Source organism: Rhinolophus sinicus, linkage group LG02 (assembly GCF_036562045.2).
Source record: "Rhinolophus sinicus isolate RSC01 linkage group LG02, ASM3656204v1, whole genome shotgun sequence".
NCBI classification, from domain to species: domain Eukaryota; kingdom Metazoa; phylum Chordata; class Mammalia; order Chiroptera; family Rhinolophidae; genus Rhinolophus; species Rhinolophus sinicus.
In genome coordinates this window covers 56,827,811-56,852,342 of record NC_133752.1, presented here as the reverse complement: position 1 = coordinate 56,852,342, position 24,532 = coordinate 56,827,811, and the positions used below count along the sequence as shown (strand labels likewise).

Sequence of the window (24,532 nt, the reverse complement as noted above, 5' to 3'; positions counted from 1 at the left end):
TAGAATGTGAGTTATATCTGCTTTATGGAGGGTTTTTTTTTTTTTTTTTTTTTTTTAAGTTTTATGCCTTGCAACCAGACTCATTAGCTTCCTCTCAAGAGTCTGGACACTCTCCTCTTCTCAGACCTGTCCCAGGGCATCTAGATCCTGAATATCAGAGAAAATATAAATGCAAACGTTTCAGTAATTCTGTGTGGAGAAGGGTATTTGTGTAAAATGAATTTAGGACAATTAGTGATCCTTACTACAAAAATCTGATTCAGTGCCATTAATTTTCTACTTATAAAGGTTGTGCTTTGTGCCAGACTTTGTGCTAAGCACCATAGACGTCCCAAAGATGAGTCATTGAAGTCACCTGTCTAGGAAGAATTACATAAACTTACAAATGACTGTGGTATAAAGTCAAACATGACCATGAAAAAGCAATCTAAGAAGTGTTCTAAATTGTCAAAGGTAAGAGGGTTATTCTCTAGTTAGGGAGTAATCAGATATGCATTCATGGAGATTATTTAATATAGACCTTAAAGAATGGATAAATATTTTTAAAAGCATCAATGGGGAAGGGAAGAGAAGTAAAACAAAAACAAACAAATTTTCAAATAATCAACCATTGAAACCAACAAACAAACAAAAAAACACCCAAAATGGATCCCAGAGAGAATAAGTAGTCCAGAAGAGATGGCATTTTCTAGCAATCACATTTGTAGCTTAACTGCTGTGAAGAAGAGTACATCTAATAGTAATGCTAATCATGAAAGTAATTATCCTTTGAAATGTCTGTTAGGTATCAGATACTTTAAATACATTCTTTCATCTGTACCAAGAAAAAAAAATCAGGGAAAATATCGTTTTCATTACATATGTGAGAAAATGAAGAATCAGAGAGATTACCTTATTTGCCTAATGTCATATGGCTATATGGCTAATAATTGACGCAGCCAAGATTAGAATCTGTCTGATACCGAAGTCCAGTTTACTGTGCTTTGTTGCTTCTGAGCAGTTTCAAGATTTATGAAAAAGTAAACAGAGTAAGAACTGGAGCAATGGAAAAGCATTTGAGGTGAACTATGTACTTAGCCTAAACTTTGAGCAATGACACATATGGATCAAGGGTTGTTTGCAATTAGTAGGCAAACTCTGGCTCAAAGCTCCTTTTGTAGCTTGCCTCTTAAAATTTGTGCTCCTTGGGGTACCTCTTTTCATTACAATCTCTTTTTCTCCCCCAGGCACATGGCTACAATAACCCTCTACAAGATGTTGGTTCCTGAATCTCCCTCTCATCACAATCTTGTTCCAGCGGGTAAGAAGGACAATTCAGCTGCCCATCTTCTCCACTTCAAGGTCTTAAAGACACTTCAACACACAAATCAGAGTGGTCTGCTTAATAATTACACTAAGTCAACAGGCATAAACCAGGGCTGTTTGAGCAAACTGGTCACTCTATCTTCAGCTCACTATACCCAAAGCTGAACATGTGTTCAGTAAGTAAATTCCTTTGATTTTTATCTGATTCATACCCCATAACTTCACCAACGGATCTCATTTCCCATTAGCATTTCTCTCATCCAGGCCACTTACTGCATTACTGCATCATATTATTTCAAAAGCTCCCTAACTCATCTCCTTATCATAATCTTGTCTCTCTCTATAACAGAGAGGTAGTTTCACAACAGAAATGTGATTTTTATTAGCTCCCTTTTATAGTCTCCCATTATATTAGGATGAGGTATAAACTTGATTTAAAAAGTCTTTGAGATGTGGCCCTTGCCAACTTTGCAGAAAATTTCCTTTATGGGATAAGGCCCCTCATCTTCAAACCTTGTATTTCATTGAAAATGCATTTCTTCCAGTTCCTTAAGTATGCCATGCTCGCCCTCACCGGTGGATATTTCCATGGTTTTCTACATTTACCTAGACACTCTTCATTTACCTAGACATTTACCTAGAGAGGGGCTCTTTATTTGGCTCGCCTCCAATTTTTCTTCCTATTCCCAGTGAGATGTTATTTACTCCAGAAAGTTATTTACTCCTTACCTGACACCCTCCAAAGATGCCAGGTGTTTCTCTCTTCACTCCACTTCGCACTGCGTCCATCACAGCTTGTTGTGATTGCTGACATAACTGTCTGTCTCTCCTGTGAGATGGTAAATGCAGTGAGAGCAGGATGGTGCCTGCTTCTTGTTGTTGCTGATGATTCCCATCAAATTGCAGGGCTTGGTATGCAGATTTCATCTTTTTGTTGAATGAATAAATAAAACTCCCATCTACTCTCTGCAAGGCCCGAGTCTGAGTCACTTATGTTCATTAATTTATTTCATCCTGATTCACTCATGAAGGAGGTCCAATCACCATTCTCATTTTATAGATGATGAATATAAAGGCCAGAGAAATTCAATAACTCAGCCATGACAGGTAGTGAATGAGTGGTGGGGAGAAATTCAAACCTGGTCCCGAGCCTGTGTGTTTAACCACAACACTGCACTGCCTTTCTGGTCAGATGGCAGGGAATTGCAGAGATCTGCTTGGTGAGAGAGAATATGGAAGGAGATTAAAGGAAAACACAAACCTAACACAATATCAGAGGAAAGGTCCAAATTGGACCTGGACTGACAGTAAGGATGGTTTAGTCTCATCAGCATCCCAATGAATGAGACTGTGGCTGACACAACACACCTCTCGCTTGATATGTGCATATTACTTATTGTTACGTGTCTATTTAATGTACATCTATAATATTGAGATAATCACAATTTTGTAAATTTCTGCTATATGCCAAACATTTTCATATGTCCCCTCTAAGTTTTTGATGAAATGATATTGAATTGACCAGCTTGAGCATATTTCCATATCATTGAATATTCTTCACAAAATTATTTTGATGGCTACATATTATTTTGTCTTATGAATATTTATTTCCTACTAAAGCTCATTTGATTTTTCAGTGGTAACTGATATTAATTGGAATAGTGAATCACCTGTGAAGTTTTAGAAACTACTGATGTGTAGGTCCCAACTCCAGAGATTCTGATTTAATTCGTCTGGAGTACAGCCTAGCCATTGGGAATTTTAAAAGTTCCTCTAGTGATTTTAATGTGCAGCCAAGATTGAGAACCCTCATAGATAGGGAAGATATACAGTGAACCACTCCTAGAATCAGGTGGCATTTGTAAGTGCCCATTATTTACTATTAACATAATCATCTTGAGTGTTAAATGACCAGTGCAGCTGACCCACTTCACAGTTTGACACACATGCAAAATTATTTTGAAACAAATAAAATCATTATAGGACTTGGTTCATCAGAGTTTATACTCTAAGTTTTATGTTAAGCCATATGTAGTACACTAAATACTTAAAAATGGACATTATTAACACACAAATCAAGTGAAAAGGATTTTTGAGCTAAACAACAACATAATAATCAAGAATGGATTCTTCAGTGAAAGTCTGAATTAATTGGTCAAACAATGTGTCCAGTGCATGGCAGATGACAGGCATTCAATTAATATTTTTTAATGAATTAATGCATTTAGTTGAATTTCATATGAAGTCTGGTGTCTTTATAGTCTCGTTAACTTTTTAATTTGAAATAAATTAATTATTGTACAACTTAAGGAAAAATCATCTCTTTGAATACTCTGTAGTTTGAGAGGAATATTTGTTATATTTGCAACATGGAAGGAATTTGCAAGTTTTTTTCTTTTTCTACCCCAAAGTGGCCGATGTCCTTGAACATTAAATGCAATAATCCCTGTGCTGTTAATTATTGGCAAGTTGTCCATTTGCAACCTAAGGAAATAAAGTAACAGTTATACCAATAAAAGATTACTAGTTAACAGGCTTCGCTTCAGAAGGGTATAAAAGAATTTCAGCATGATTTTCAATATTCTGTTCCCTCCACTGCCAACAACAACGAAATAACAACCATGAAGTGGGTGGTATCAATGTTTTTAATTTTCCTACTAAATATTACTAAATCCAGAACAATGCATAGCAATGCATATGGAATAGGTAAGATATTTTTCTTTTTTGTCTTTTGTCTATATCAAAATTGTTGAATTTACATTAATTCACTTGTCTTGATTTATTTACCACACGTTGTTCCACATGGAGAAAAAATATTTAATTAATGAATATCTTTAAATGAATGATAAACTTGTAACTTTACAAGAGGTTTACAAAGTTACGGCAGTACTTAGCATTACCTATGAATGGTTTGTATGCTGCATGTTGAATTAAATTTTTTGTACATTATTTAATTAGTATACATATATTACTTTTACATATCTATATGTAAAAGTGTATATAAAAGTATACATACATACACATACACACACACACACCAGGCCGTAATCCTGGCTCTTTCACATGCAAAACCCCCTCAGACTGGTAAAATAAGTAATATCAGTAAAATCTTTATTCTTCAGAAAAAAATGGGTCATTATTTAGTTGTCTGAAGAAGAAACAATGTGACTGGGATACAAATAGGCAAGCAAACTGTGGTATAAGTGTGTTTAGCAGGATGAGTAAAGTGAACATTTTTAACCATTTGATTTGCAAGCCTATTAGAGCATCAGAGTACAGGGGAGAACCAAACAATGGGAAAATATAAATCTGGATTTTAGTGCTAAGTCTACTATAAATTATTCTTTATTGCTTAGTGTTCTAGTTTTCTCAAGTACAAAATGAAGATGTTTGGACAGATGATCCCTAATGTCTTCTCATTTCTAAAACTGTACAGTTCTAACTTAAATACAAACATTTACATGTAACAATGAGTACTTTCCTGGTTACAATGGAAAACACCATTTCTCATGAAGTTTATTTTGCTTTCCAGCTTCCATATTGGATTCTTCCCCATGTTCTGCAGAGGTGAATTTAACTGACCTGTAAGTTTTGCTTGTATAGATTCACTTTAAATATGCAAAGCAATGATAATTTTAGTTGAGTAATTAAATGAAATTGGATAGTCCTATGAGTTTTTAAAAACCCTACAATATAGTGAATTTGCGGTACATAGCACATATGTACGGTTGCCAGATCTAGCAAACAAACAACAATAATAAAACATGAAACCCACTTAAATTTGAATTTCAGATAAACAATGAATAGATTTTTTAGTATAAGGATATCCTAATGTAGAAAATCCAATAAATGATAGTTGGACAATGTCAGAAAAAGTTATTTGTATTGAATATCAAGTTGATATTGAAGATGTTGAGCTGTTGGTCCATGGTTTACATGTTAACCTCTAGATTCCTTGCAATTCCACTGGACAAATCAGATTTTAGAAACTGAAGGTTGATATCTGATCAGTGGCAACCGTATATAAATTCAGGAAATTTTTTCATCATTACTAACAAGTTGATATTGCAACATTTTTTATTCTGAATACTGTTTAAATCCTACTAGCAAAAGAGAGGAGGTAAAATATTCTATTTTCTGTTATTTGTAGAGAATATGTTATTCTCTTGAAAGCTATCTTTCTGCTCCACACTTCTGGAGTTTCTAATAAGAAATTTAAAATAACGTGTTACTCCTATTGGTTGCACCAGAATCCTGCTAAAGTAACACTTTGGTGTCGCAATCCCTGAGCTCCATGTTCTTGGGTCAGACTTTGATCATGCTAGGAATAGACACTGGAAGTGGTCTGATAACAAATTATTTGCTTAAATTTAAAAGGAATCTTAAAGAAAATGGATAACTATAAAGAAAATAGATCATTACTGTTGCATTACAAAAAGGAGGAGCCGTTCTCATGGGAAATCCACTTCTTTGGTTTTTAACAGATATATGAAAAGGTCAGACAATTAAATTTGCAAACTTTCCACTGTGTACTTGTTCGCGAATTTAATTGTCTTATCTCATATGTATATTTATGGGAGTAGGTCAAGAAGAACACTGACATTTTTCTGGATGGGTAGAACATAATTTCACATAAAGTTTTAGCAAAGGTTACTCCCTAAACAGGTTGCAACATAACAGAAAACAAAAACTAAACTTGAGAAAAAGAAGCTTGACGTAAGTCTGTTCCTTAAGCATTCATATGTACTTTTTTTCAGAGCTACCATATTTTTTGCCCAGTTTGTTCAAGAAGCCACTTATAAGGAAGTAGACAAAATGGTAAAAGATGTGCTGACTGTGATTGAGAAACCCACTGATGGTGAGCAGCCTGCAGGATGTCTAGAAAACCAGGTGCGTGAATACTTTTTAAAAAGCACTGTGATATTTGACCAAAATTTAACCTGTAGAAGAGAAGATACAGGGATGGCATGAGAAATACAGTTAAACATTTAAAGAACTGTTGTATGAAAGAGGCATTACATTAATTCTGAATTGCTATAGAGGGTAGGAGAGAAAACAATGAGTGCCTATTATAAAGAGACAATCAATAAAAGCACGGTAACTGAGGGGTAAGGTTCTGAAATAAGAGTATATGCGTGGCCATGGGCATATTTCTTAACTTCTTTGGGCTTTAATTTCCTTATCTGTAAAATAAGTGATAATAATAGCTTCCATTTCAGGATTGTTATGGAGATTGATATATTAATAGTAGTAGGAGTTGATTTTTATTAAGCACATAGTGGCAGGCATTATTCTAGAGAGTGATACATACACATTGATAATCAAAATATTTTATGACATTGAACATAGCACTGATGAACAGAATGGATATCCAGTGAACTAAGACTCTGGCAGTATATCACCTTTGCTTACAAATATAAATTTATTACATTTTTACAATAATCCTAAAGTATAGATGCTAATCTTCAGTTGAGGAAACTGAAGCACAGAGAGGTTAAGTAACTTGCTTAAGGGAACTCAGTACCAGTGTTTAAACTAAGCCATCTGGCTCCAGAACTACTGTGTTTCCCCGAAAATAAGGGAGGAGAGGAGATTGAAGTTTAGAAGGTTAGAACAATTGGCTGAGGGCACACTGCTAGTACATCCCCAACTGGGGTTTGAACTCAGGTTCTCTGTTGGGAAAGCCCGTAGCTAACACAATCTGCTCTAATGCGTCTTTTGGAGCAAAAATTAATATAAAATCTGGTTTTATTTTACTATAATATAAGACTGGGTCTTTAATAGGATAGGATAGGATAGAATAGAATATTATACCGGGTCTTATAATGATTTTTGCTCCAAAAGACACATTAGAGCTGATTGTCCAGCTAGATCTTATTTTCGGCGAAACACAGTAACAACCTTGGTAGTTTCATTAAATGATACCCTACAATATAGTGAGTTTGAGGTACATAGCACATATGTAGGGTTGCCAGATCTAGCAAACAAACAAACAATAATAAAACATGAAACCCACTTAAGTTTGAATTTCAGATAAGCAATGAATAGATTTTTTAGTATAAGGATATCCTAATGTAGAAAATCCAATAAATGATAGTTATTATTGTTTACTTTATCTCAATATAGAAAACAGCTTTATAATAATTAAAGCTACCCAAAATGGAACAAAGTGCCCAGAGAATCCTTTGTCATGGTGGGTTGATGAAGTGACCAGAAGTCAATGTGTTTGGAATATTGTGTAGGAGATGCCCTTTTAAAGATATAAAGTACTTTCTAACTCTGATGATTTGATGCTTTAATAAAAATCCCTGTTTTGCATCTCTGTTTTTTGCTTGTAGTGATAATCTTCTAAAAATGTGTATAAATTAAACAATATACATTACATATTTATTGCAACTTTACCTCCAAGGAGAGGTTCAATATAATGTTACAGGTTGGTGATTTATCTTTATGGGCTTAAAGGCATAATTTTTATGTAGAATGGGAACTGGAAATCTTAAGATATCAAGGATTTTTAGAATATTAGCAGTTATGAAAACTAAATAAAGTGTTTTGTGAAATGAATGAAATACATGTATTCCTCATAGTCATTCTTCAGAATATTGGTGTTGTCATCTGACTTTGGTAAAATTAAAGCAACAAAAAGATGTTTAAGGATTTTAAACATTTAAAATGTACATTTTAAAACATGTTAAATCTGTAATTATGACCCATGAAAAGTGTTTGTAGCTATTTTTTGTTCCATTTCAAATTATTTTTATTTTGATCTAAAAAATAATATACAAGTTTAGATTAATGTCTAATCATAAGAATTCCACATGGAATAAGTATCTATGTCTGAAAAGTGGCTTATATGAAAAAGAAGAGCTTGTATATATCCTTGGGCCAAATTGTTGATATAATAAAGAGGAAAAATAAATTTTGGGGGGAGGGGAACAAAATATTTTATGGCCTTTTTTCCTTTGGAAAAAAATTTGTTTAATAAGTCATGTGTATTGCTTAAGTTTAGAAGGTAAAATTTCATTTTGCAAAAGGCATAAAAAATTAAGTATATTGGAATTTGTGTGGGGAAGTATTTTCTTAATCTATACTCCTGATTTTGGCTTTTAGAAAACTTTTCATGTGTTTTACAGAATTTTTAATTCAAGTTAGTTGTCTTTCATTAAAAGTAAATCTTTCTTATAGCTATCTGCCTTTCTGGAAGAAATTTGCCATGAGAAGGAAATTCCTGAAAAGTATGGACTGTCAGATTGCTGCAGCCGACGTGAAGAGGAAAGACATAACTGTTTACTAGCACACAAAAAAGCCAGTCACACATCCATCCCACCTTTCCAAATTCCAGAACCTGTCACAAGATGTAAAGCATATGAAGAAAACAGAGAGACATTCATGAACCGGTAAGGATCCAAAGGTAGATTAAATCCCCAGAAAGGGAGCAGTACTAAACAGAATCTAGTATCTCTGCAATTTACAGATTTACTGTAAAACATGGAGAAGTAGAAATAATGTTTGGTGTTTCATCTGCTGAGGTTCTGTACTAGGAAATTAGGTGAGCAATGTTCAGTGTGTCTTTGTGTTCCATAGAATGCTACATAGATGCCTTAGAGACCACACACCACACCCACCAGTTGTTCTTTTAGTCTCCTGCGATGCACCTTGGTTTTTCCCTTCTAATCTCTCAAGTGTAGTCTGCCCGAGAATATATAAGAACCACACAAAATGACTTCTTCTGGAATCAAATATTTGGTGTTTTGTGTTGAATAAATTTCCTGCAATAAAAAAAAAAAATGTTAGTGATCCAGGAATAGTTAAGACACACAAACATGACTAACATTTATTGTGCACTTACTGTGCAGATGTTATGGCAACATGTGTGCTTGGAGCATATGATCACATCAGTGCTGACAAGCAGTCTTTGAATTCTCCTTGTCCTCTTCCTCTTCATTCGTCTTCTTCTTCCTATTTTGCAGATGAGAAGATTGAAGGTTAGAAGGTTAGAACAATTGGCTGAGGGCACACTGCTAGTACATCCCCAACTGGGGTTTGAACTCAGGTTCTCTGTTGGGACAGCCTGTAGCTAACACTTAATCACTTCTATCTCCAATGTTGCTACCTAAACCAGAGAAGTAGGGAGCCTGCCCTTAGAATATCTCTGCTTTGGAGACCTGCCAAGGTGGATAATTCCATTCTGCATTTATGAGGAAAAAAAAAATCTACCTTTCTGTTTTACTTGGTGGTGTGTACTTGCTGGCTCCTGAAACATGTCTGAGTAGGCTTATTGAAAAGAACGCTTTAATAAAAATCATAGTCAGCATTTCTGCCTATTTTGTTCTTAAATTAGAATATGGTATCAGTTGTCAGATTTTTTCCCCCTAGGGATTTTTAGTGAGGAAAAGTTTTGACAGCACATGGGAAAAAATATGATTGTTTTATGAATTCTTAAACACACTCCAGAGTCCAGTTTCAAGCAGTAGAAATCTTCTTTTATGTGCTTATAAACCTTACAGTTCTATTTCATTTCATAGATGCATCTATGAGATAGCAAGAAGGAATCCCTTCCTGTATGCGCCTACAGTTCTTTCTCTGGCTTCTCACTATGACAAGATAATTCCACCTTGTTGCAAAGCTGAAAATGCAGTTGAATGCTTCCAAACAAAGGTATTATATTTGTGTGAATATCTGGCTATGACTCATTAAAACCAAACAAAGTTAAAAATGGAAATACACTTAGTGTGTGGAAAATAATTTCCAGAATAGAGCATATTTCAGCAGTCTGATGCTCATTGGGCTAAAAGAAAACAACAAAAAAATTGGATTTGCTTTCTTTTTATTCATTTATTCAGCCAAAATTATTTTATTATTAAGGAAATGAGTTTGGTGGGAATAGAGAAAGACAAAGATAGAGGTGATAATATGAATAAAAGAAAGAGGCGTAAGTAGTGAAAGAAGGAATTGAAAGAAGATGGAGTAAAGGAGAACAGAAGGAGCAAGAGAGAAAACAGTGAAAACTATGACAAATGTTTTATATTCACTATTTCTTTTAATCCTTAGAACAAATTTGAGGTACATTTGACCCTGGAACATGTGGGCATTAGGGGTGTCAATCCCCTACCACAGTTGAAAATCTGCATATAACTTTGACTCTCCCCAAAACTTAACTATCATTGGTATCCATTGGGGATTGGGTCCAGGACCTGAGTATACCAAAATCTATAGATGCTCAAGTTCCCTGTATAAAATGTTGTAGATCAATTCAACAGTACAGGTGTTTATTGAAAAAAATCTGCATATAAGTGGACCTGCAGAGTTCAAACTCACGTTGTTCAAGGGTCAAGTATGTTATTGTCATTTAACAAACAAAAAACTTAGAATTAGAGAAGAAAATAGATTTCTTAGTTTCAGAGAGCTAGAATAATATCCAGAATTAATAACTTGCCACCAGAAGTCCTACAACAGAAATTTCCTAAGAATTGTGACTATGCCCAGAATGTCAGGCTATAATACAATCTTAGGTTTTGTGACTGAGCAGACGTTTAATAAATTATCAGCCTTCAATCTGTTTTAAAGCTGTCTAAAAGTAAGTTGTTTATTCACTATTCCAAATATAAAAATTACAAGGTTTTGTTCCAAGGTATTAAAAATAAATCTGTCTGGCATAGATGCATATAAACCAACCTAAAAGAATAAATAAATGAATATAGTTCTGCAAAAATGCATTGCAGTAAATTTTTTTATAGTTTCATATTTTACCTATATCTGTTGTTTTTGTAATTAGTGGAGCCTGTAAAAGAAAATACATACTATCTTGATGCCTTGTTTCTTCTATATCTAGGCAGCACCAATTACAAAGGAATTAAGAGAAAGCAGCTTGCTAAATCAACATATATGTTCAGTAATGAAAAATTTTGGACCCCGAACCTTCCATGCCATGTAAGTTCAAGTTCTATCCAGGGAAGAAGGTGAGATCTGCAGAACTACTACCATTTTGCAATTTGAGTTCATTTTCTCTTTGCACTGTTGTAGAGAATGAAGTTTCCTTTGATCAGAGCTAATGTGATTAAGAATCATGAAATCTTAGGATTGGAAGGAAGCTCACAGATCAGTCCATTGTTTCACACTTATTAACCTAGATGAGATAATACTTAGAAAAGACTACTGAGATATATACCATTTGTCTATTCTTCTAGATACTTTTAAGCCCTGGCCTGCAAATTATACCTCATAGTTAGACTATGTTTTCCTAGATTCTCTTCAAAGTGCATTAGTCTTCACTGAGTGTCATTTCATATTTTTGGCTTAAGAAGGATTTTTTTGTATTAATGTTGCTTCCTAGTTCGCTATAAAGTCCTTTATGTTAATTGTTGCTTCCTAAGAAAATATTCACTTGAGTCAATAATATTAGAATCTTGGGTCAGGAGGAAAAAAAACGTCATGCTTGAAGAACTAACATGTTTTCTTTGAGCTGATAAAAGGAATGTGACTCACTGAAGTTTCTTTTCTTGTCGCAACTGCTAAAAACTCAAAGCAAATTTGAAGTTTTTCAATTGACCATGCTAACTCTTACACTTAACATATTTGCTGGCTCCCTTTTTCCTTGATTGTTTTTATCTGTCTATCAATCTATTATCTGTCTATCTCTATCTATCTATCTATCCATCCATCCATCCATCCATCCATCCATCCATCCATCCATCCATCCAGTCTACCTCATCTTTTATCTTTGTTGTTACAATGAAGAGGAATATACTATAAACCCAGTTGAATCATTTAGTCCAAAGTCTTCATTTTTACACACAAGTAACTTGAGGGCCAGAGAGATTAAAGTAATTTGTCCAAGACCACTGTCCTGGACTTCAGAAGCCAGTTTTTCTAGGTCCTTGTCATTATTTCTTTTTTTTTTTCTTTTTTTTCTGACAATGAAATATTTTATTAGGTTCCCACCTTACGCCATACATAAGTTATTTATTTGCCCATAAAAATGTGACTAAAACAATTTTATTGTACAAGGGCACACTCTGGTTCCATGGCTGTCAATGATTTATTGTTATTATACCTGTTTGTCTACTGTGTCAGTGATCTCTAATTGTCTGTATCATAATAACTGAGACATTGAGATCAGATATAAAAATTAAAATTATCAATGGTTTAGAGCTGTGCTATCAAATGTGGCAGCCACTGAGCATTTGTAGCTTCTGAGCATTTGAAATGTCATAGTGCAAATGAGTGTGCTCTGATTGTAAAATATACACCAGATTTCAAAGACTTGGTATGAAGAAGAGGATGTACACTATCTCATTAATAGGTTTTTATGTTGGTTACATATTAAAGTAATATTATTTGGTTACATATTAAAGTCATATTATTTTTGATATGTGGTGTTAAAAAATATTATTAAAGTGAATTTAACCTGTCCCATTTTATTTTTTAATGTGACTACCAGAAAAATTTAAATTGCATATCTGGTTTAAAGTACTCTTCAAATTTTATGATGAAATATAGATTCTAGTATAGGAAAACATCTGAGCTGCTAATCACAGAGTATTAAGTATATGCATTCAAAATTTATTTCTTTTTTGTTTGTTAAATGACATTTAAAAATATTATACACAGTGGAGACTTAGATTAAAGTTTTTAGTCATGGAGTTAGTTCCAAGAATGACTGATATTTCTTCTAGGAAGAGGTCACACTTATGCTTAACCTTCTCACTTCATTAGAAAGTTAAACATTGATTCATGAACTGGTTTATTTAAATTTCGCTTAGTAATAAAATATAAATTATATATTATTATAATGACTCTATTATTTGATATCCATAAGCAATTAAACTTAAATGTTGTAAATTTATGAAGAAAACCCATCTTCATCAGTTGTAGCAACAATACCAGCTGCTCTAGGCAGTAGCAGTTTCACCTAGACATCTCTTAAACTTAATGAAATACGCAGAAGGAACAAGAATTTTTATTTCTTGTTTCCCTTTTGGGCCAATTACATGTCTTGGCATGATGACATGTCTGAATGTTCAGTCTGCTCCACTTTCTTGTCCCACTTTATTGATTTGTACACATACACCCCTCCCAGTATTCTCAGAAGTACTTTTTTCTGCCCGAGTAAATAATGATTACCATTCTCATAGAATTTTCCATTTCTTAATTGTTTATCCTTTTCAACTTTTTCTACCAACTCACTATAATGATTCCAAATGCTTGGCATCAGGGGTGAACAGCAAAAAGATAGATTTCATTGCAATACACAAGAAAAGTTTTGGAGAAAGATAAATCACTTCCAAACCATTTGTGGGGCCAGATCACAGTTTACAGAGCCTTGAAAGATTGGGCTGGAATCGACAAGACTTATAACATTTTTCCTTTTCTTTTTAAGCAATAAAAACATTTTAGTTTTTTCTCTTTGGAGTTTCAACTCTACTAATACTCTATAAATGTTATTTAATGTTAATGGATAACCAAGATTGATTTATAATTCTTTTTTATCCTTACAGAACCATTACAAAACTGAGTCAAAAATTTTCAAAAGCTAATTTTACTGAAATTCAGAAACTGGTCCTGGATGTGAGTCACGTACATGAGGAATGTTGCAGAGGAAATGTGCTGGAGTGTCTGCAGGATGGGGTGAAGAGCCTTCTTATAAAGGAGATATTTCTACTCCCTTTTCTTTCTTTTGCTCTCATTCTAAATGGGAGAAAGCTATCCGACTTGAGTTGGTCACAGGTTATGGGTTATGGTAATTAGCTGACTCAGTGAAGTTACAGACTTCTTGATAGTGAAACCTGAACCATTTTTTGTTGATCTTTCCTTTCACTTAATGGATGTTCTCCTCTGGTGAGACCAGTGTGCACTCATTCTTGCTTCTAAAGGAGATGGTAACCTCTCAAAAGGCCTCCACATAAGATCTTGGGGGGAAGACTCTTTACTTTTAATGTATTTGTTTTTCCATCCACTTGTTCTTTCATTTGACAGATATATATTGAATACTTCCTATGCACAAGCCACTGTTAGGGACACTTGCTACGAAGGCACAAGCTGACCTCAAGGCCTTTATAGGCTGATAGGAAGGATAAGACATGTGACCTCATTGGAGCGAGGGGATCTCTTTTGTTCATTGTTATCTCTATAAGCTGTCAGCAAAATGCCTGGCACACGGAAGGCATACGAATACAGAAAAGTCACATAAGAAACAACAAACTTAACGCAAGAAACTATTAGGTAAAGCTAGCCATATCAAAGAGAGGTGTGAATAAAGATTTCTAGGAGAATTAGAAACCAAAACCAAACCACCCCAACAATAGAATCTTTGAGCATGCCATAGTCAGTCACAATTTAAGCAGTGTGGCACTGGTCCCTTTTGGCCAACCCTAGGCTTCCTACATATTGTACAAGAGGCCTGTCTATCCCCAAATTACTCCCTCTCTGGTCCCCTGTGATACACCGTCTTCTCTAAGGAGGCTTACACATCATTTCCAGAAAGTTGAAAGTGAAGATAAAATGCTCACTTTAGCCCAGTCCCATGGCACTCTGGCAGAGATAGTCTTGGAAGTCAGCAAAAAGGTGAGGCTGCAGGTGAGGCCCGAAGGTGACAGTCTTTGAGCACAGGCAGAGGTCCTGGTGTAAGGAGTTGGGGAAGATGCACTGAGAGGAGGCTGCCCCAAAGACAGATTTTCCTATTTCATTTATTTTTCTCTTTAGAAGTATTTACCTGCACGTTAGGGAAGGTAATAAGATCTATGTTGTCTTACTTTGAAGTCAGTTTTCTCAGTGTTAATTGATAATTTTATTAATTTGTATGGTCTTTTTTAAAAAATCAGTTTTTCAATTTTTGGAGCTCATAACCACATTTTCTCTTAAAGTGGAAAAATTAATTTCAGTATGATATGTGAGTTGGATTTTAATGGCTAAATAATGGGATCTAACTGTCCCTGCGGAGAATGCACAGAATGTTTAGTCCTGTGATCGGAATGTATCCATACGTAAGGTCTGCTTCTTTCTGGCCACTGGGGTGCGCTGACATTTCATTATCTTTAGACTGCCCTCTGGAGGTCATAGTGGGTCACTGCAGATTGTTCCGTTAAAGATGGAGCTGAAAGTTTGCTCTCCATGTTACATCAACAGTAAATGTTGTCTAGCAGCAAATTTCAATACTGAATAGAAAGATATACGTCAATGTCTGTATCATTTGGTTTGAGGAGTACATTTCTCTCTTGGTTTTAAAAGCTTTCTATTAAAAGAGTAGGTTTTAGCTGACAACTATGAAAAGATTTGAACAAACGGGTAGGTGGAAAAGAGTGAGGAAAGGCAAAGTATAGAGAAAGTAGGAGACAAGGTAAAATGTCTTCTTTCTTCCCTCTTTCATCCCTTTTGTTCTCCTCCCCTTCTTTCATACCCCTTCATACCACTTTTCCTTCCTCCTTCCCTTCATTCCTCCTTTCCTTTCTTCATAGAACTGGCCCTGAGGTTCTGCATTGAAGAATCAATCATTAAAAACTTACACTTTATTTTTCTTATTACAGGGAAAAATTATGTCCTACATATGCTCTCAACAAGATACTCTGTCAAGCAAAATAGCAGAATGTTGCAAATTGCCCATACTTGAACTCGGTCAATGCATAATTCATGCAGAAAATGATGACAAGCCTGAAGGCTTATCTCCAACTCTAAAAGGGTTTTTAGGAGAGAGAGATTTCAACCAGTTTTCTTCGAGGGAAAAAGATCTCCTCATGGCAAGGTAAACACACTCTGTAAATGTATTGATATGTTCGCACAAGTAAAGATTATTATACGGCTGACAGCTTTGTGTTGAAATAGGGAGTGAAGGCTATGGTTTTTGAGCTCACTATGTGAAAATAATGCTAGAATGTTCTGAGCCAAAATATATTTGAGCAGATAACTAGGGAATAAGGAATGGAATCTATCTTATATTGATGAGATTTTCACCATTACTGTTATTAACTGGTTTGCTTTTTAGGCTGTATTTTATTTTTAATGAATTTTTCTGGAATTAGTAACATTGTCATCCCTGTATGACTCGTATGAAGACTACCATTGAACTTACACATAGGATAGGAACATTTTTGTAATTAAAAGGTTCATGATTAAGAATGTGCTTATTCACTGTGCATGTTTTAAAAACTTTCCCCCCAAATATAACTCAATAGATAATGCTAGATAGGGCTTTTATTGGAATAGTTTATTTTCTATTTATTGAATACATGTTTTATTTTTGTAAGAAAATGAAAAGGTGTTTAGAGACATTTGCAGTATAGGATTGTGTTGTAATGTAATTGATAGGACATGTTCTCATTCTGTTTGCCTTTAAGGGAAGCAAGCAGTTAATACATTTTCCTTTAATGTACAATGTATATCTACGGACACTATCAGAGGAGGGATTTGCACAGCTCTTAGGATGTTATACTTAACGATCTCCAAGGGTCTTTCTAAATTTAAGAGTCTGCTTCTAATGTAGTAATGAAAATAATGGCCCAATTTTCTCTTCAATATTCCCTGAAGATATTACTCTATTCCTGCATTGAAATTAGACTTCCACACATTGCTTATACAGCTAAATAAAATTATGCAAACAAGAACAAAATCCAGATTTAAGAAACCCATACTGACAATTTCTTGGTGGCGGAACTAACATAACCTATTTCTATAACCTTGGAATACAATGAGTAAATTCAAGATTTATCTTTAAATTTATACATCCCTACACATCCACAGCTAATTGTTTATCTAATAGAAGCAGTTCTTCAACTGGAAAGGTTCTTTGCATTAGAAATTTTCTCAGCAGAGAATCATCTTCCCCCAGACACTTGTGTGGCTTACTTCACCCAGGCTTCCGGTCGGAAACAGCTACCTAAAGGGAATTTTCTTGACCACACACTCTAACTTAGGTGTCATCCCCTTCCCTGTCTTCCATCTTCCTTTATTTCTCTTCATTGATTTATCAGTACTGGAAATTAGATGACCTATTTCTTGTTCATTCATTTCTGTCTCTCTCTCATGTATGCTTTTGAGACGTCAGACATTTTATCTTATATATTATTGAAAAGTTGCTGCTTAAAGAAATGCTTACATAGAGTAGGCACTGGAAAAATATTTGTTGAATAAAGTGCACAATTAAAAAGCCAAAATGAAGGGTGAAAAGAAAACAAAACACCATTTTAAAAGTTTGAGAGATTATAATTTGTATGAATAGTATTGCCATGCATATAATTCAAATCACATTTGATTTCCAGGGTTATTTATTTGAATTTTAACTTCTGCATGCCATATAAGGAAGGAATAATTTTTCTCTTAATTCTAATAGCATGATATTTTTTCACACACATTTCAGATTTACTTATGAATATTCAAGAAGACATACTAAGCTTGCGGTCCCAGTAATTCTAAGAGTCGCTAAAGGATACCAGGAGTTATTGGAGAAATGTTCCCAGTCTGAAAACCCTCTTGAATGCCAGGATAAAGGGGTAAATTTCCCTAGCTTTCTAGGGAGGAATCTGAAATACTGGTTTGATATTATCTATTAAAAATGTTGTTACTTTGAAAGCATCTAATTATTAACTCGTGGTTAGGTAATTATATCTATTATCTAGTCATTTAAATATTAAGTAGTTATTAACTAATAGTCAATAACTAGTGACTTACTTTAGAAATAAAAATGTTACACAAAAGTTCTTTGAAGCACAGAATAAAAATATTCATTTTTTGAACAGCTTCAGAAAGGCCAGAATTTGTGTAGAAAGAACTGTAATCCTTTACCCAAAGATTGAATCCTATTATCAAATAACTTTGTGATGTGCAAACTTTTAAACTTGATCTTCCCAATGTCCAATGTCCATTTGCTTTTAATTCTCACAATTCACACTTTACCATCTTTTACCATCTTTAATATAAAAAAAAAATCGAAAAACAAACCTCTAAAATTGCTTTCTCTAAGGTTGGTACTGTAATAAGATAAAATATTATTGGACAATTTCTACATACAAAATTAAGTGTCCAGGAAGAAAAAAAATGTATGTAATAATGCTTATATTTTCAGGAAGAAGAATTAGAGAAATATATCCAGGAGAGCCAAGCATTGGCAAAACGAAGCTGTGGCCTGTTCCAAAAACTAGGAGAATATTATCTACAAAATGCGTACGTTTTTTTAAGTAGAATTTTTAGTGATATAAAATTATGAACTGGTGAAGGAAATATACATCTAAATTAGTCACCCATGGCTACTCTAGTTTCAGGCCCCATTTCAGCCTGGAAGTCAGTGTAAACATCATCACTGATTTCCCCTGATAGAAGCAACCTTTTCCATTTCCCTCATTTAGGAAGCAACAAGAATGGCCTGTGAAGTCTGACCTGTGGCACTGGCTTTGGGTTCCCCCAAACCGTGCAGATTTTTTGTAGTAAAGATATCCATTGTGTCATAGTCTATCATCATTAAAACACCAAAATACCAAAGTTAAAATCAATTAAGCTTCTGAAGTTGGAAATAGGAGTCAACCTGTCCTGAGTTTGTTTTCCCGTTGTGATATGTTTGTATGATGGGAGTATAAGGAGTGATTGTTAGAGTAAACAATCTCAAAAGCTGGTCCACATACATGTAGATGAAAAAATGAGCTGAGCTCATGTCTTCTGATCCCAAAAGAGGGTCTTTGAGAAGCGAGGAGTCCATAAACTTGTAAATGACTTAGCAGGATTTGATGAAAAATGCCTCTTTCAGGTTTCTTGTTGCTTACACAAAGAAAGCCCCTCAGCTGACCCCACCTGAGCTGATGGCCTCCACCAGGAAAATGGCAACCGCAGCAGCCACTTGTTGCCAGCTCAGTGAAGACAAACAATTGGCCTGTGGTGAGGGAGCGGTGAGTGTTTTGTTTAGTCCCATCTTGTTTCTGTCCTATTGGATTAAAATAGATTCTTAATTCCCATGTAGGTAAAATGGCAAAAACCAATCTGAAGGTGGCTTTACTAGACTTGTTTGATTAGTTTTAGTTAGAGGGGGTGTGAGAACTCAGCTCTGAACAGTTAGCCCAAGGCCAGGTTTCCTATCCTTCTAGAACGGCTGGTGGAAGTAAAACCAGTTTATTCAACAATGTCTGAGCAAGCTTTATGTATAGGGAAGATAGAATGACCAACAACACATCATTCAATTCATGATTTCCTTTTTTTGTTCACTAAATACATTAATGTTAAAAAGAAAAAAGAGAAAGCTTCATCTTTGATACATGAAAATTAGTCATTTTATTTTTAGCCGTATTTATATTTTTACCTCTTGTAGTATAATCTTATTATGCTACTAGGAACAATTTGTTCTCTTTGGCAAGGTGTAGGGTACAGAACAGGGTAAGTCCCATGTTCTCGTTAGTAAAATCACTAATGTCACACATGTGATTACAGGTTGATTTATTTTTATTATTTTTCCCCCTTACTTTCCGTTATTTTGTTCCCACAGTTGTGAACAAAATTGTGTATCAATTTTTTTCCTTTTTCCTCTCTTTAATGACAGGGAATTATTTGTTAGTTAGTCTTCATGTCTTGGAACTTTTCACCAAATATTAGAAGAGTAAAAGGAGAGTTTCCTTGATTAAGCATCACCTTTGTCATTTATTGAATTCCACATGTGGGGAAGATGCAGGATGTAATGCCTCAGGAGTGGAGGTGCTGGAGGCCTCCTGCCTACAATCCCATCCTGCTTTCAACACTTGTTAGTCATGTCACACTGGGGAAGCTAGTTATCTCACTAAGCTTGAGCTTTTTTTCATCTGACATTTGACAATAAAAATTGTGCTGCCCTCATAAAATGGCTGTCACGCAGTAATCTGCTAAACTCACTCAGCACTAGCCTGATACATAATATGCACAAAATATGTTTGCCCACATTACAAGTTATTAGTAGGTGCTTAAGAAATATCTCTGAAGTGTGGAAGGTAGGAGGATTCTAACTAGGAAAGCCCTAAAGACACACACACACACACACACACACACTATCCCTATTTCTTATCAGTTAGGGCATATACTAGCGTGCTATCTCTCTCTCTCTCCCCATATATAACATATATACATATATATATGTGTACATATATATATGTATATATATATACATATGTATATATATGTATATATAGAGAGATAGATAGATATAATATATCAATATATATGTATTATATATAATATATAAATATATATTATATATTACAGGAAATATATATAGTATATAATATAATACATATATATCTGTAGCTATATCTATATCTATATCTATATCTAGATATATCTAGATATATCTGTATCTATCTATCTATCTATCTATCTATCTATCTATCTATCTACATATATAGATATATATCTGTAGCTATATCTATAGACATAGATCTATATGAAAGGACACTACGTTTGTGCTATTCCTATCTTCAGAAATTCCCTGGATCCCAAAAGTAAAATGGAAAACTCAACTAGATATACATGGAAAATGTAAGCCATGTATTGATTTCCTAGGTCACAGCAGAGATTTTTTTCCCCTTTGGAAGCATGTTTCAAATAGCTGACACAAATAGCTGAAGGGACTGTCTTCAACACCACCTAGGAACATCTGTCAATAAATCCTGAGGCTTTTCCCAAACAAGTAGGTAAATAGGAATCGACAACATGGCAGCACATGGTCCTGCACAGACAGCAAATTTTCCTGTAATATTAATTAAAAATTACTGGACATTAAAAATTATTACAATAATATTCTCGAAAACTGAATCAGTTTTACAGCTAATGCTTAATTTCTTTGCTTTCTTTTTTACTCATTCTCCTAATTAGGCTGACCTTATTATCGGACAATTGTGCATTAGGCATGAAGAGACTCCTATAAACCCTGGTGTTGGGCAGTGCTGCACTTCTTCCTATGCCAACAGGAGACCGTGCTTTAGCAGCTTGGTGGTGGATGAAACATACGTCCCTCCACCATTTTCTGACGACAAGTTCATCTTCCATAAGGATCTGTGTCAAGCTCAGGGTGTAGCACTGCAAACAATGAAGCAACAGTAAGAAATTGTTATTTGCTGGCATGGAGAAGACTGATAACACCAAATAGTAGTTGAGATTTCTATCTTACACATTCAACACTCTTGGGCTCATTAGGAGAATTACCCCAAAGCACTTAAAGTGGCTTTAAAAAGTTTTGTGTCAGTGTTAACAGCGTTACTGGCACATTGCTTTAGTAAATTTTTCCAAACCTGACAATTCCCTGTTTGTAAAAACACCATTGTAACTACTATTGTAATGCATTTAGAGATTGAGAAATAACGGGCAATCTATTTGGGGAAATTACGATATATCTTTACAGTAAGGCTGGGTACTTCCATTCAAAACACTAGAAAAACACTATTGAATCTTTTTAAAACATTATTTATTCTTTGAAGACAATAGCCATAATATTTGATTGAACAATGAAGGATGGGTGTTAAGAAATGGAATGCACATTTCAATTCATTGTGGGAGGCATTCTATAATGGTCATGGTAATGCAAGTCAATGCAATTCATGGTCTCCAAACTCCCATGCATTTTATTACTGCTTTCTTTGTAAATGGTCTTCCTTCATTTTGGAACACCTGTTCCCTTTTTTCTCTGTCACAATCTGGGGCATGTTTTAAAGTATGGTAAGAATGCTACCTCCTTTGGCAAGCCTTCCCTGTTGCCCCATTTAACATTAATTCCAACATGAAAGTATTGCTAAATGAGTAACGCAGGCAGTTAGTATGACAGTGTTCAGGTATGCTATGATAATTATGGATGGCGGGGGTTTGGAAACTTGGACCTTTGAGTCTGAATAAGACATAATTTAGAAGAGAGAACTGGAAAGGATATTCTAGGCAAGTAAGAAAAAGACTATTTCACAACATATAAGTATGGTGGAACTATGAAATAATGTTTCATCTATAATCTGTGCAAGTCCAAACCAGTGGAACACTTGGCATGTTTCTAGCCTTGGTCTTTCTGATGAAAGTATTTGACTCTGAAAAATATTATACTGGGAGGGTTTTAGAAAAATATAACTCAGACTTCTCTTGTATTTTGTATTATTTTAAATCATAGGTTTCTCATTAACCTTGTGAAGCAAAAGCCACAAATAACAGAGGAACAACTTGAGGCTGTCATTGCAGATTTTTCTGCACTACTGGAAAAGTGCTGCCAAGGTCAAGAACAAGAAGTCTGCTTTGCTGAAGAGGTATGTGTAGCTCATTTTCACACTCAGAATACTTGATACAGAATTTTCTGCAATGAGTAATGAAAAGAATACCCCCACTGATGTATATCTGTAAAATAATACCAGAGAGATTTAAGTTTTATTTAGAAATAGATTGAAGAATTTTATGACATTTAAAAAATAATTAGTTTCCTAACCAAATATTAGGAAGAAATATAATTTTAAGCCATATTACGAGAATTAATAATTCTGATTTATTTCCTAGTAGAGAAAATGATAAATTGAGTGTATAATTAATTGACGATAATGTAGATACTATCTGACCTAAAATTTATCAGTTCAGCTAAATGAATTAAAAGGATTTAATAGCAAATGTATTGTGCACACGATACTGGGCAAATATTTATAGAAAATATGTTTGAATTCATCTGGAAGCATGCCTTTGAATATCAACAGAGTATCTTAGGAAGTATCTTAATCTAAGTATTTAGCAATTTTAGCTGGATTTGTAATTGGCTACATTTTATAAGCCTCAGTTTGTATTATTAAATATATTTGAATGTATCATCGCTATATTTAAAAAATATATTCTATAATTTAGCCTTTTGGCCAACTTAATAAGACTAAAAACGTAAAAGTTTGGATTTTTTAATATAAATTCCAAGAATAGATTATATTTAGAAATGTCGAGTTTTTCAATAGATAATATAATTAAGTGTGCTTGAGTATGTGCAATTCTCAGTATGTGGCTGTGTTTTAGCGATTGGTATAGGAAAACCAAAATCTACTATTGATATGAGTGGATTTTTTTTTTTCTTTCTGGCTTGCATTGTCCCAGCTTGGTGGCATCAGGAATGTATATCTTTATTTTTAACTCAGTTAATCTATATACCTATGAATTCACCCTTGGATAGTGGAGAATTAACTGTATGACTGGCATCCATTTCTTTGTCTGATGATTCTTATTTGTTCTTAATTTGCAGGGTTCAAAACTGATTTCAAAAACTCGTGAAGCTTTGGGAGTTTAAATTACTTCAGGTAACAAAAAATTCAGAAAAGGATAAATATAATGTTGATTTTCCCCAATATCAATTCATAGTCAAATATATCTCGAGAGCTATCGTTAAATGCTTTTCTTAAAAAAGAAATACAATTCAATAAAAAACTTTAAAGACACTGAAACGAAATTTTGCCCACAATGTTAAATTAGTGACTCAACTAACTCAAAATTATTTTAAGTTATCTCAAAGGCTTCAGAGAATGCCATCAGAAGAAATTATTATCTAATATTTTTCTGAAATAAAATAATAGGACCAATTACCTATTTATTTAATTAGCACTTAATATATTTTTGTTCATATTATAGGGGGAAGAGAAGAAGACAAAATATGTCTTTATGGTGTGGTCTGAACTTTCGTCTTTAATTCTAAATGACTTAATACTTTTTACAAATTAATAAAATGATCAAGACTCTTATGTGACATTTCCTTACCATAGAAATAAAGTATCTTCAACTGTTTCCTTTTTTCTAGATTGCTTGTTTATGAAAACTTAAAGATGATTTCTTTAAATGGTTTTGTGTATGTCTGAAGCAGTTTCCGGTCAAAAAGCATTGAGCATTGGTTATTGTAGGGGTTAAATCCATTCAAGGATGAATTTACAACACTAAAGTCTAGATTACTTGGTGAACTACAGAAATGTTCATGAGTGAAGTACAGTTTGGTGCCTCCAGAGCACATTATTCATTAAATGACCGCTTAAGTATTCTTACAGATAAGCTGGAGATGAGAAAAGAAATTACGTTTCTATAGGAGCCATTAGGAATGATGCTACTCACCATTTAACATCTACTTTTTTTTCTCTTGTTCAGTTCTCCATTCTGACATTTAAAAACATAAGTGTTTACTGTAGTTGTTTTGATCGAAAGTAATTAATATTTTCATCAATTAATTTTTTTATTCCACAAATATTTATTGGGCACTTACTGGATACCAATTCCTGTTCTGGGTGCAGTCACTGTCCTCCAG

The 24,532-nt window shown here is 34.2% G+C and overlaps 1 protein-coding gene across 2 annotated transcripts; it reads left to right on the top strand.

Annotated features, from left to right (window-relative positions):
- Window positions 1–1,233: 1,233 nt before the first annotated feature.
- Window positions 1,234–24,024, top strand: AFP (alpha fetoprotein). Of its 2 annotated transcripts, none has more exons than XM_019720061.2 (15): window positions 1,234–1,300; window positions 4,838–4,889; window positions 6,063–6,195; window positions 8,491–8,702; window positions 9,831–9,963; window positions 11,138–11,235; window positions 13,803–13,932; window positions 15,828–16,042; window positions 17,654–17,786; window positions 18,359–18,456; window positions 19,034–19,172; window positions 21,118–21,341; window positions 22,394–22,526; window positions 23,489–23,543; window positions 23,872–24,024. In XM_019720061.2, the coding sequence occupies exons 1-14, from the start codon at window positions 1,255–1,257 to the stop codon at window positions 23,531–23,533; spliced, it is 1,791 nt and encodes a 596-aa protein (XP_019575620.2). In that variant the 5' UTR covers window positions 1,234–1,254; the 3' UTR covers window positions 23,534–23,543; window positions 23,872–24,024. The 2 variants fall into 2 exon arrangements, with proteins under 2 accessions (XP_019575620.2, XP_074174202.1); XM_074318101.1 differs by lacking the exon at window positions 1,234–1,300 and adding an exon at window positions 3,904–4,011.
- The last annotated feature ends 508 nt before the right edge of the window (window positions 24,025–24,532 follow it).